This window comes from Parasteatoda tepidariorum, chromosome 11 (assembly GCF_982258835.1).
Source record: "Parasteatoda tepidariorum strain Cologne lab strain chromosome 11, Ptep-v5.0, whole genome shotgun sequence".
Classification (NCBI taxonomy): Eukaryota; Metazoa; Arthropoda; class Arachnida; order Araneae; family Theridiidae; genus Parasteatoda; species Parasteatoda tepidariorum.
Window position 1 is genome coordinate 13,287,621 of NC_141765.1, and position 13,249 is coordinate 13,300,869.

At 31.4% G+C, this 13,249-nt stretch overlaps 2 protein-coding genes across 2 annotated transcripts in view; both read right to left on the reverse strand.

Annotated features, from left to right (window-relative positions):
- LOC107448390 (uncharacterized) overlaps positions 1 to 13,249 on the reverse strand; it is a 57,209-nt gene that overhangs the window by 36,900 nt on the left and 7,060 nt on the right. The gene's annotated exons all lie outside the window — the stretch shown is intronic.
- LOC147801246 (zinc finger BED domain-containing protein 5-like) lies at positions 4,526 to 9,822 on the reverse strand. Its single transcript, XM_087154458.1, has 3 exons — positions 9,754 to 9,822; positions 5,938 to 6,700; positions 4,526 to 4,536 (listed from the first exon to the last, which is right to left on the reverse strand). Exons 1-3 carry the CDS (start codon positions 9,820 to 9,822, stop codon positions 4,526 to 4,528), a joined length of 843 nt encoding a protein of 280 aa, XP_087010584.1.

Consider the following 13,249-nt stretch of genomic DNA (forward strand, 5'->3'; position numbering starts at 1 on the left):
AGTACGTTTTTATGTCTGATTTCGTAATTTATTATTCAATTAAAATATCGTCTAAATTAATAAACTAGCACATTTAAGAATTGACCCACTAACCCCGTGAGTCCTAATATGGGAAAATCTGATTATTTAATGAAAAGTTAGGGTGTCCACTTTTTTCTTTTGCTCACTTTTTTCCTTCTCAGAAAATATCGAATAGATTTTCGAATTCTCTCTGTTTGCTTTTTTTTTTTCTTCATGTTATGCTGCGCAATTTTATAAGTTTTTATATTTAAAAAAATATTAAATTTATCAACATTAACTGATTATTTTCATGATCAAATTTTCAATTATATTCCTCTGACAAAAAAATTTCAAATTCTACATTATTTTTGAAGCTAAAATTTGCATCAATATTTTTAATATAATTAAATTAAAACCAATTTAGTTTAAATTGAAAAAAAGGCTTTTCAAATTTAGCTAGTTTAACAAGTTCATAGTTTCTCCATAATTAAGTAGCTTTAATTTAATAACTTCATATTTTAATAACTTTTTAAATTACTCTATTATAGTGATGCTTTCTGTATTACTATATTTTCTTTAAATAAAAAGCATGGGAAACAGATAAAAAAAAAGTAGTTTTAAAATTAAATAATGGAGTGCACTGTTAAAATTAAAACTAATAACCAGTTTTAGTTAATATATTGTTTATATGTATAAAGCAACATGTTATATTAATGCATAAAATCATAATTGAACAATATTAAACCTCTCAAAATAATATTAGATTATTTATGTACATGAAATATCCGGAATACAATAAAAACTACTAGTTAAATTGTCAAGTTATTTTAACTATTAATTTAAAAATTGCTCTCTATCAATGCAATTGATACACAACAGTTTTTTTTCCTTTAAATTTAACTGATTTAATGTCTTTTATTAGAGTGAGGAAAAATAACTTTTCTAATTGATCATTATTAAATTTCCCCTCGCTTGCATGTTGTCTTTTTACAATAATCATTTTACAATAATAATTTTATAATATTTGAGTTTGAAACTTCGCTGAGCTGTGATCAGACCGACAGGCAACAACAATCGTTTTGTTATAGCCAGCAGATTATGTAAGCAAAATATAAATAAATAAAACTGATAGATTTTTTCCGTTAAGCTCCTTCTCTGACTATTTGTGAATTTGCAATAAAATAGTGTTCAATACAAGCATATTGTGCGTTATAAAGTAATCAATCTATTAGCCTCTGACTTAAATACAAAACTCACTTTCTCTTGTTAATTTTCCCAGAAGAGAAATCAAAGTGAAGTAACATATAATGATTCAATTATAAAAATAACTTATGATTACAAAACTTTAACTGTATATTCAACATATTAAATGTGTAGAATATTTTTAATTGATTGTAATAAGAGTTTTATTTCGCATTATGATGTAAAATAAAATTTTAAACGCTATAATAAACCACGCTAGCTCAGTTTGTTATTTTAACATTTTAATTACAGTAAAATAATACAAACACAACACAAGACAAACAACAAAATGACTTTTTTCTACGTCTACTCAAATTAAACGTTCGAGAGAAAGTGCGGAGAGGATCATGGGTGAAGTTTACACTAGCGCAGTCTTGCGGGCAAACCAGGCATTACATCCTCCCCCTCTGTTTTAATTAGCATCTCGCATTTAAAACAGCATTTTTCTTCGGTCTTCCTCTTTTTCGCAGAGGAGCAATTGGAGTAGTCTCCATTTCAAAGAACGGTCTTAATGCCGAAACATGGTAAGTTCCAATAGGTGCGTTAGGATTGTGCAAACTGGCCACCTCGTATGAAACTGGTGATCGTTGAGTTAGGATCACATAAGGCCCGTCGCGTTTTGGCATAAATTTTGCTGGGTTTTTTCGTTGTAAGCTCTGCTATTAGGATGTAAAACAACCCAAACTTTTTGGCCAGGAGTAAAATACAGTTTTTTACGGTTCCGGTCATAATAAGTCTTTCTCTGGTCCTGTTACATTTCAACGCATTCCTTAACAGTCTTAGAGATTGAGTCCAATGTCTTTAAGTACGGCGTGACTTCCGGAACACCGGAACAAAGTTATCATTGTCCAGAACAGCTTTTAGATCGTAGGCTACATCATCAATTGTCCTCAATTCACGTCCAAATTGCAAATATGCTGCAGTATGTCCAGTTGTATCTGATTTAGAAGAATTTAGAGCGAAACGAATGCTTGGTAATTTTTCAGACCAAGAATTATGTGAATCTCCCACAAGGATAGCAAGACGAGGTTTTAAGTCTCGATTTTTTCTTTCGACTGGATTTGCTTGTGGATGGTAAAGTGGAGTTAGGATTTGATCAATGTCAAGTGTACAACAAACCTGTTGCAGCACAGCACTTACAAATTGTGAACTTACATTATCACTAATTAATTTCCTTGGGATTCCGTACCTCAGGAAAACTTCTTCAATAAGTTTAGTTGCACACTCATGTGCAATAACTGAGACAAGAGAAAAGAGTTCCACCCACTTAGTTGCGTAATCTTCAATAATAAAAATCCACTTGTAGCCTTCTTTACTTTCTGGTAACGGTCCAAATAAATCTATACTCAAAGTCTCGAATCGTTGAGCGTACGCCGGAGTTCTTAAAAGTCCAGAAGGTTTTTGATTGGTTGCTTTGAAACGACAGCATTCAGGACATTTCGTGACATAATTTTCAATATAAGATCTCATGCTGGTCCAATAGTATCTCTGAGAAATGCGTTGGTAAGTTCCTTTCTCTCCAAAATGACCAGCAGTAGGAGAAATCGTGAGGCAATTTCATGATAGTTTCTCTTTCTTGTGAAGGTATTACAAGTTGAGCTTGCTCTGCATCGGAGTCTGGGGCATATCTATAGAGTATCCCTTGATTCATCAAATATCCTCTATCTGACCAGTTTACAAAATCTTCATCCTTCTTATTATTTTCAAAACATTCGAATATTTTAATCCTTTAGCTGAGCATCACGAATGTAAAAAAAAAAAAAAAAAAAAAAACTTAAATACTTAACATTACTTTCATATTTTAATCATCGATCGATGCATTATTTTCGAAATCCCTGCTTAGGATTTCTAATTCGGAAATTCGACGAAAACTATTTCTAATACGGAACATGACGTAAAGGAAAACAATGCAAATGTGCTTTCGCTTCGTTTTGTACATTATTTTCGGTTCTTGTCCGAAGGCATAAAAATGTAGACTTCGGGCCCCATAGGTGGGCAGCCTCTATAATAAACCGCGCTAGCTCAGTTTGTTATTTTAACATTTTAATTACAATAAATAATACAAACACAACACAAGACAGACATCAAAATCACTTTTTTCTATGTCTACTCAAATTAAACGTTCGAGAGAAAGTGCGGAGAGGATCATGGGTGAAATTTACACTAGCGCAGTCTTGCGGGCAAACCAGGCATTACAACGCTACGTTTTTCAAGTGAGCGAGAAAAAAAGAAAGAATTCGATTTTGCCACTCCTAAAACAAGAAACGTTGAGCACATCACTTTCTAAAGACGTGAAGGCTGGTAATAGGATTATCACCAACTTTAATCTCTATCTATTTATCTCCAGAAAGAGATGCGCCTATATTTTTCGTTTTCGGTGTAACAAAAATACAATTATTTTTTCTTTTTAGTCCACCTAAAAGCATAGTTTTTAAAATTTTTATTTTATTTTTTCTAGTTTTGGAGCTGTTAATGTTTGAAATGGGTCAACATTTGACAGCCAATAAAATGGATATGAATTTTGCTTAGAAATACTTAGGAAACAAAAGTAACTTGAATTGTTATCAGACGCAGAGTTCCAGTTCCAAACGGAGCACTTCGGCTACAATGCTCAAAATATCGATTTGTGATACGTCTTATTTGCCGTAAAATATCAATAAACTCTGTTGTGGTCAGGAAACGACTTGTATTCTCAATAAGCACGGAGCTCAAGTAAAGATTTGAGTACTATAGCTAGTCGGAAAGTGGTTGAAATTTAAATTGCATGTTACCATCATTACAAACACGAAAGCGAATTAATCCAGTTAATAATAATTATAATAAATGCTGTAGGTAATAAGAAAACTTATATAAATTCACGGAGAATTGTCATTGGTTTCCCAACACTCTCAGAGTTTCCCAACACACAAAGAAGTTGTTTGTTATTTTTATTGATTATTAATTCCGTTTTTATACAGCATTGAGCTTTTGTATGTTTTTTTTATTCTCCATAAAATTCATTAAAATTCGGTTATTGTTTTTACATGAATATCAACTTGAGACCCACAGTAAAAAAAAATTTTTTTAATTTTAAAAGATATTAAAAGACAAATTAAAGATTTAAAAATTTTCAAAGCATATTAAAAGACATTACGGAACACCCGGAAAATTTGAATAAAAAATTATGCTATATTTCATAGAATTAAAATGAAAGAAAGAAAACCTTATGGGTCAGTGATTTTTTTTAAAAAAATAAAACATCAGAATTAAAGAGTTGAAAATTTTAAAAGCATATTAAAAGACACTACGGAACACCTGGAAAATTTGAATGAAAAATTATGCTATATTTCAGGGCTTCTTAAACTTTTTTATATAGCGACCCCCTTCAAGCTTAGGAAATTTTAAACGACCCCCTCCTCCATATAATGAAATATATATTAACCGTAGATGTAGATGTAATATCGCACTATTTTACAATGTAAATAAAATAAGGATTAAAGAATACGTACCCATTCATTTCACATATATATAATTGGAAACGTTGACGGGATATCGGTCGTAATAAAACACAATAAATAGAATGACATAAAACTATATATATATTTATTCAATAGAAAAAATAAACTTTTGTAACAATTTTTTTATAAGAAAACATAAAACTATATCTATATATTCAATAGAAAAAATAAACTTTTGTAACAATTTTTTTAATAAAAACATATTATTAACATCAAACAATATTAATGTGACGGATGTGATTGTTTATTTTTACACAAATAATTAAATCTAGGCTCAATTTGAGTTAGTGCAGATCGTAATAAATTTTCAACGTTTATTAAAGTTGAGCGGTATTTTGATTTTATGTAAGTTAATGTGGAAAAGGCTGATTCACATAAATATGTTGTACAAAATGGCAGTAATTTGTTCATTGCCATTTCCGATAGTAGGGGATATTCTGATTTGATTTCTATCCAAAATTCATGCACAGGCACTTGAGAAAATCTAAGTCGCAAGGTAGTATCACTTGTTAATTCGGCAAATTCTTCTTGTGCTTTTAAGTTTAAAAAATTAATTTCTTCCATTTCAATTGAAAATGGATTGCAAATCCATTGTTGTGTATCGATATCATTGGGAAAATACCTATGCATGTAAACTTCCATATCCTTCAAATGATTAACTATAATTTTTGTTATAGGAGTATCTTTTTTTGAAATATTGTTACTAATTATATACTCGTCAGTAAATGGAAACATTTCGAGCGATCCACTTTCCACTCTGTTCTTCCATATAAGAATTTTTTAACAAAGGCCTCAAGTTTATTTTTTAACATAAACATATTAACGCAGACTCCCTGCATTGATAAATTCATATCATTGATTTTATCAAAAATATCTGCCAAATAGCATAGCTTGAGAAGCCATAAATTATCTTGAAAATAATCGGCCAAATTAGAATTTTGCTCTGATAGAAATATAAGAACTTCATCTTTTAAAGTTAATAATCGTTTCAAACTTCGACCTCTTGATAGCCACCTAACTTCAGCATGTAGCAATAAACTTGTATAATCCGAATCCATATCAATGCACAAATTTTTAAACAATCGACTATTAAGTGCTCGACTTTTAATAAAGTTAATGATTTTGACTGCATCAAAAAACACAGTGTTTAATTCTGGTGCAATTTTTTTAACAACAAGTGCCTCTCGGTGAATCATACAATGTGTAAATGTAATATGATCATTTCCAGCTTTAACAAATGCTGTAAAACCAAGATCTTGTCCGGTCATTGCTGCAGCACCGTCCGTGCACACACCAACACAATTTTTCCAATTTAATCCTTCGTTTTCAAAAAACTCATTTACTTTTTTATATATATCTTTTCCACGAGTATGACCTTCCAGAGGACGACAAAACAGTATATCTTCATGAATGCTTCCCTCATAAATATATCTTACAAAAAATAACAACTGTGCCATTTTTGAAATGTCTGTCGACTCGTTCAGTTGTATTGCAAACTTTGAGCTGTCTTTAAGCCTCATAAGAAACTGTTGAAATTGATCATTGCTAATGTCTGAAATTCTTTTGGACACAGTGTCATTTGATAATGGAATTTTACTAATTTCAGCAGCATACTGTTTACCATGAACAATTTCAGACATTCTTATAGCTGCAGGTAGTAAAAGTTGCTCTCCAATAGTAAAAGGCTTTTTCGTTTTTGATATCAAATACGAAACTTCATACGATGCCAATAGATATTTATCATTCAAAGTAACATACTTCTCCAAAGTGTTCTTTTCTTTATTTGATGTTTGCAAAAGACGCTCAAAATATTCTATTGGCTTTTTTGATAACGTTGCATGTTTAGTATTCAAATGTCGTTGCAGTTTTGACGGTTTCATGCTTTCTGCAGCCAAAACTTCTTTGCAAATTAAGCACACTGGTTGTTCTTCATTGTTGTGAGAAGAGCATGTGAAGCCATACTGCAAATATGATTCGTCATATTTTCATTTTTTTGTATTGCTAGAAGTCGGATTTGAAGCACTGCAACTTGGTTGTGACGGCGTGGGAGACTTATTAGTTGGAATTTTAATTAGCCATTTATCCATGATGGTTAAATAATAATAAATAATTAAACAAAATGTAGTTGAACTTTAACGTAATAATTAAAAACACCAACTGAAAATTACACAGTAAATACACACATGTCACTACGAAGACAAAGCTGAGTCCAAACTGAAGTACAAACAGAAAAATAACTACACTCGAATTTTTACCAGTGCAATGACAACAAATTACGATCAGATCAACCCCGACGCATGGCGTGTTCAAAGTGTGCAGCGCACAAAGGCACCGTATCACAAAGACGCCGAAAAAGAAGCTTTAATTTAATTTTTTTTATTATTCTTTTATAAAAATAATATGCCGATTCGCCTAGCCTAGCTTGATTATGCTTCCGTATTGTATGTGTAAGCTGTAAGGCGACGCGGCGTCTGGGTACTTATAATCACTAAGTTATCTTGCAAACACTGACGCCGGCGGCCAGACATCAATGTCGAACGTTCAGTTGAAAATCGAGGAGCGCGTTGTATTTATTATTTTAAATGCTACTTCCATATTTTCATTTATAGGCCCTACATAACAGTTTTGCATAGCCACTTTTTTCAAAAAATAGTTATAATAAAACTACAATAGTATTTTGTATGATTTTTATTTGTATTTATATTTGTACGTAGTGTGTATACTAATTTTAAAATTTTATTTATAATGATTGAAAAGTATCAGATCTTTGCGACCCCCTTTCAGTAGTCTCGCGACCCCCTTGGGGGTCACGACCCACAGTTTAAGAAGCCCTGCTATATTTCATAGAATTAAAATGAAAAAAAAAAGAATACCTTATGGGTCAGTGAATTATTTTTAAAAAATAAAACATCAGAATTGTCAAAATTATTTTAGTTCACCTCTAAGGTCACAAAATTTGTGGTTAGCATTGAAAACTCTTCAAAGAGTTAATTGAAAAATTTTCATTCCCATTATCGATCCTCTGCAAAAACTTTTTAATTCTGCAGTCATATAAATGTACTGTTGAAAACTTATTTTAATTTTATTTAAGAAAGAAAAATATATATTTTTTAAATTTTTGTCATTGATTTTTTTAAATTACATTTAAGGAGCATCAAAACCTTTTAAGTGCTTAGAGCCTCCGAGGCTGAGTATAATCATTACTTACTTGCTCAGAATGTTTGATTAGCAATTCAAAAATTAAATGTAAAATTAATTACAAGTACGATCTTCAGCTGTTCGAAGTTCAGCTGAATCTAAATAATGTAGTTTTTATTCGACTTCATAGACTAATATGAAGTAGATGATACGTATTTTCTCTATGTTTGAATCACGAAAATGCTCTCTGGCTTTCATGAAAATAATGACTGTTTAAAACAACAAACAAAACAACCTATTTTATTTTTGAATTTGAATATTTAAACTTTCTAATATACAGGCTGTTTCGTAATAACCATGTTTAATAGATAATTTTAAAAATCCTTATCAGAAAACAAAACAAAAAAGTATACACACAAGTGGTATTAAAACAGCGTAAAGACGAAGCTCCGTTGTCAAGACTTGCCGATTATTCAACCGCAGATCAAGAAAAAATTTTCCCTTATAGTATTCATGATTACAAACAACATACTAATTATTCATATTCAAAAGTTGTTAAGAATGAGTACTCAAAACAATTCTTAGATAATATGCTAAAGGAATTTATCATTTGATATTTTTAATATAAATGTCCTTTTTACATACCTAAGCACAATATTATAAGTTAACTATAATTTATAAAATAAACACAAGAATTTTTAATCACTGATCACCGAATTTCAATTTTTAGTTCATGATTAATGGCATAAAAATTTTAAGCGGTAAAAGAACTTTAAAGGTTTTTTGATATTTGAACTAAAAATCATGAAAGTATGCCGATAAAATCGCGAATGAACATTTTAAAATTACAATTATAGAATAATTACTTTAAATAAAACTTGCAAGTTTTAAATTTAAATGTTATAGCAAAGTTTTTTTGCAACAATTTGGTAGGTTTACTTTATTCCTTTTAGGATTTACTAGCATTAAACCTTAATTGTGAAAAATTAGTTATTTATAATTTATAATTAAATTATATCAGTTTGTTTAAATAAAAAGAAAGTTAGGAAAAATAAAATTACTATTTACAATTTCTAAAAAATACATCGGCATTAAAAAACGGTAAGCAGTAAAAAAAAAAAAAAATAACAAAATAATTTTCAAATTAATATTTTTTTGAACTATCCATTAAATATAATTGTAAAACAAATATATTTGGTAATTTTTAGTTTCTTCCATATCATCCAGTTTCTTCATTTCTGCCAGTTACTTCCGGTTTTTTCACTTTCTTCCTGTATTTTGGGAGAAATAGGTTTCCGGACAAAATGCCAACCCTGATTATAACAGATAACAACCCAACAACTAAAACTCATAAGTTAGTGAGAACGAACTATAAAAAGTCATTCAAAGTTTCTTCCAGTAAAATATTTTAATATTTAAAGGTTGGCTATTTTTGTTAAGTTCAGAAAAATTAAAAACTAATAAAATTATTTTGCACTATATATTATTAGATAATTTTTTTTATAAGAACTGTATGAATACATCAACTAAATCAAGGTTGAAATTGAATCACTAATTGTTAGCCGAATATTCGATAATCGACCATTTAATTTAAGGTAACAGCACAAATTACTAAGCAAAACATTCAACTTTTTCTAGTTGTTCGTTTTTTTTTCCTGTCAGAAAAGGATCGTTGTAGTAGCAAAATTTGAATTAATTTTAGCTTTGAATTCATCGCAAAGTCAATTACTATTTTAATATAAAAATAAATAAATAAATGCTCTTTCCCTGATACCACCGTTATCAGATTGCGGCAAAAATGCGACAGTCACTGAAACTCGTTTATAAAGTCACATGTGACTTCTGCGACGTCGATGCGTGGGTCCAAAAATATTACTATGTCCGTCTCTGGTGACGTCACTTTTCGAGGTGACCTAGACTTCAACATGAGACCACATTGAGACATTTAGTTGTCGCAGTGACATCACTATGTGACGAAGATGTGACCTATTCACGTCTCAACATGGTGACCGTCTCAACTGGGTCAACATGTGACAAAGATGTGACACACTCACGTCTCAACTGGGTCACCATGTGACAAAGATGTGACTTATTCACGTCTCAACAGTATCAAAGTGTGACGAAATTGTGACGTTTACATCTCAATAGGTTCACTGTTTGACTAGCTGAGACATGAATCACATTTTTGTCACATGGTGACGTGAAAGCGGCAGTTATATGTTTCATTGTGGTCTCGTGTTGAGGTTTGAAAGACGTCAAAATGTGACATCCTCAAAGACGAACATAGTGACCTTCAAAAACCCTAGCGTCGACGTCACAGAGGTCACATGCGACTTCACAAATGAGTCTCCGAGACTGTCGAATATTTATTGCAATCTGGTAATGGTGCTATCTGGGTCTACTACTCCACTGCTGTCAATGACAGAACCGAGATGCGCAAATTCTTCCACTTTGTCAATTTCGTTTTAATCAATTTTATGTTATCGTTGAGATTTTGCAGTAATTCTCATGGTTAGGGTTTCCTTTTCATTTATATGCAAACCCACATTATTAACCACGAAAATTGCAGCGCGAAACTCAAAACAAAAGTTGTGGAATGCTCAGCTAAATCATTGTACTGCTTCGTGGCAACGCACATCCTTATTCTACTGGTCTCACTCAAAACCTTATTCAACAATTCGGATAGGAGCAGTTTGATTACTTGCCGTACAACATTGAACTCGTACCTTCAAATAACAGTGGCTCTTGAACTTGATGAGTGAGTTTGGGAAAAGGTGCTTTAACAGTGATGACACAAGAAACAGTACTCAGCAGAGACTGTCTTCACTGGCGGCATCTTTCTTTGACGAGGTTGTAAACAAGTTTTTTTTTCTTCCTGATATGATAAATGACTAAACAATGGTGGTAACTAAGTAGAAAAAAAATGTCCGAAATATTCTTTCATACATTGTTGTTGTTGTTGATCTAATGCCACTTACCAATATCAAACTAAGCGAATTTAAGGCAGAGGGTGCGTTTCCTATTTTCAGTGACGCTCTTTATGGCCAAGAATATGACTTCAGTCACGCATTCGTCACTGCCTGTTTATAGGGTGGACCCATTCAAACTTCTATTCATTCATTCACCGATCGTAATTTTGACCTTAACCAGAGAAAGATCAATCTCCACATCAGTACCCCCAGAGGTATAATTTGCTATGGGAACATGGAGGACTTTGTGACCCGACATATTTAACATGCACGTGTCACTCTTTACTACACGGGGAGTCATCAGCCGGCAGGGATCGAACTCACGACCTCTTGGACATGGGCCCATTCTTTCATAAAAAAATTAATTTTGTTATGCGAATTTTTCCAAAACCAACTTACTTTTCGGACACTCCTTTTAATTGTGTACTATACATTTCAAAAAATATTCAATCATTAAATTTAATAATAAAAAATTATAAATAAATGTAAAAAAATCAATTTTCTTTCTGTTTGCGTTGAAATAACTTTGAATAAATGAGTTTTGCAACTGTTTTCTTAGATTCTGTTAAATATTTCCAGAGATATTGCAAAATACGCAAACTTTGATATAAATATTAAGGTGTACAAACCACTCTCTTGACTAATCTTTTGGGAATACATTTTCCAGAATGCGGCTACTACAAACACATATTTTGAGGTCAAGAATCCAAATGTGTCGAAGATCTGGCATGTTTATTCCGAGGCATAAAAATGTAGACTTCGAAGTTATAAAAACATATGTTTTTATTCGATTTCGTAGCTCAAAATATCGTCAGTAGTAATTAATTAGCATATTTATTTGATTGCCCTTCAATCTATAAAGATTGTATTCGAATAAGTGACAACCCGATCGATTACTAGTTCATAACTTTTTAAAGTGTTCCGTTTTTTGGGGGGGAGGGGCGGTGCAGTTCGCAAAATTGTGGTAGAAATACAACAGTGGAAAAACTTAATTTTTAGTCTAGTTATAAAATATTCCGAATCATTTGATTGGAAGGGATGTGGTTTCAACGGAAGAGTAATTAATGCTGCTTTATTCATTTGTTCAAATGGGTCGGCCGGACATCCGTTTCAGAGGTCATTTTCATGAACTTATTATTTCGTCAGAGTCAAGGGTAACTTATTCAATGTCACACCTTAAAATCTAAATTTATCTCATTTTCGTAAGTGGAAGATTTGTAACAAAACGAAAAAATAATCATAAAGTCAAGTACAAATAACTATCTTAGAAGTAAATGTTTTATTTATTCACTTTTGTTTGAAGATGTTATTGTTTACGTTCTACATTTTACTAGTCAAGGCACAGTAAGGGGGGGGGGGTAGAAAGACATTACTCCGGATAACTTTTGCTATAGTGGCCGGATTCTCACGCAGTGAGTGCCAGTCTACGATTTAAACGGTTGAACTAAAGTAAGCTAATTAATTAATTCTAACTATTAATTAAAAACGAAATCAAGCCCAAAAACTTTCCCTGAATAAATGTATCTTTTTTCCGACAGATTTGGATTTTTTTTTTCAGTGAGAAATAAGAAAAATATGATCCGAATAGTTTAATCAGGATTACAGTCGAAAGTTTGGTCCACTATATATTAAATTCACTTTTTGCGTATTTCACCTTTCTCATGAACTTTTAAATAAATCGAAAACATTTTGCTCACAATTATTAAGCTCGTTCATCCAAAAATAATTCTACTCTAAAATAATTTTGAGCAGTTATTTTTATTTTTTAATGATGATTGAAAAACATTTGAATTGTAAAATCTACACATTTTTATGTAATTTTAAACTACGTAATTTTTAATGAATAAGAATGAAATTTTAGTAATATCGGTAAAACAGTTTCACAGTTATAAAATATTGAAAAAAGTTGTATTTTCACATATTTATTCTCAAAAATAATGTGCGAAATGTACGAAACTAGGATGCGCGTTATTATTAGTTAAATATTAGGACAAAAAGAAATTATTGTGGAAGTAGATATAGCAGTTCCTCAGTGAACGTTTTATTTTTCAGGCAGTAGCTCATATCCTCTCCCATCCAAAAGATAACTATTGTAGTACTCAAGACAGTCCTCCCCCCCCCCCAAGAACACACCTGTTATTAATGATGGTCAGTCGCAGAGAGGGAGGAAGAACTCCGATTCAAGATTCCGGAAGAACTCCGGTTACACAATGAGTTGGTATTGGCGTATTTTAGTGCCTTCGAATCCAATTCTCACAAAAGAAGTTGCATACTAGTATCTTAGAAGTATTTTAAATGAAGCTATGCACTACGTATTTTTCATGTTATTACTTAGATTAACTTTTTATGGACTTCGTTTTAAAGGAATGTATCTCAGTAATTCAGTATTTTTTTGTGTTCTGA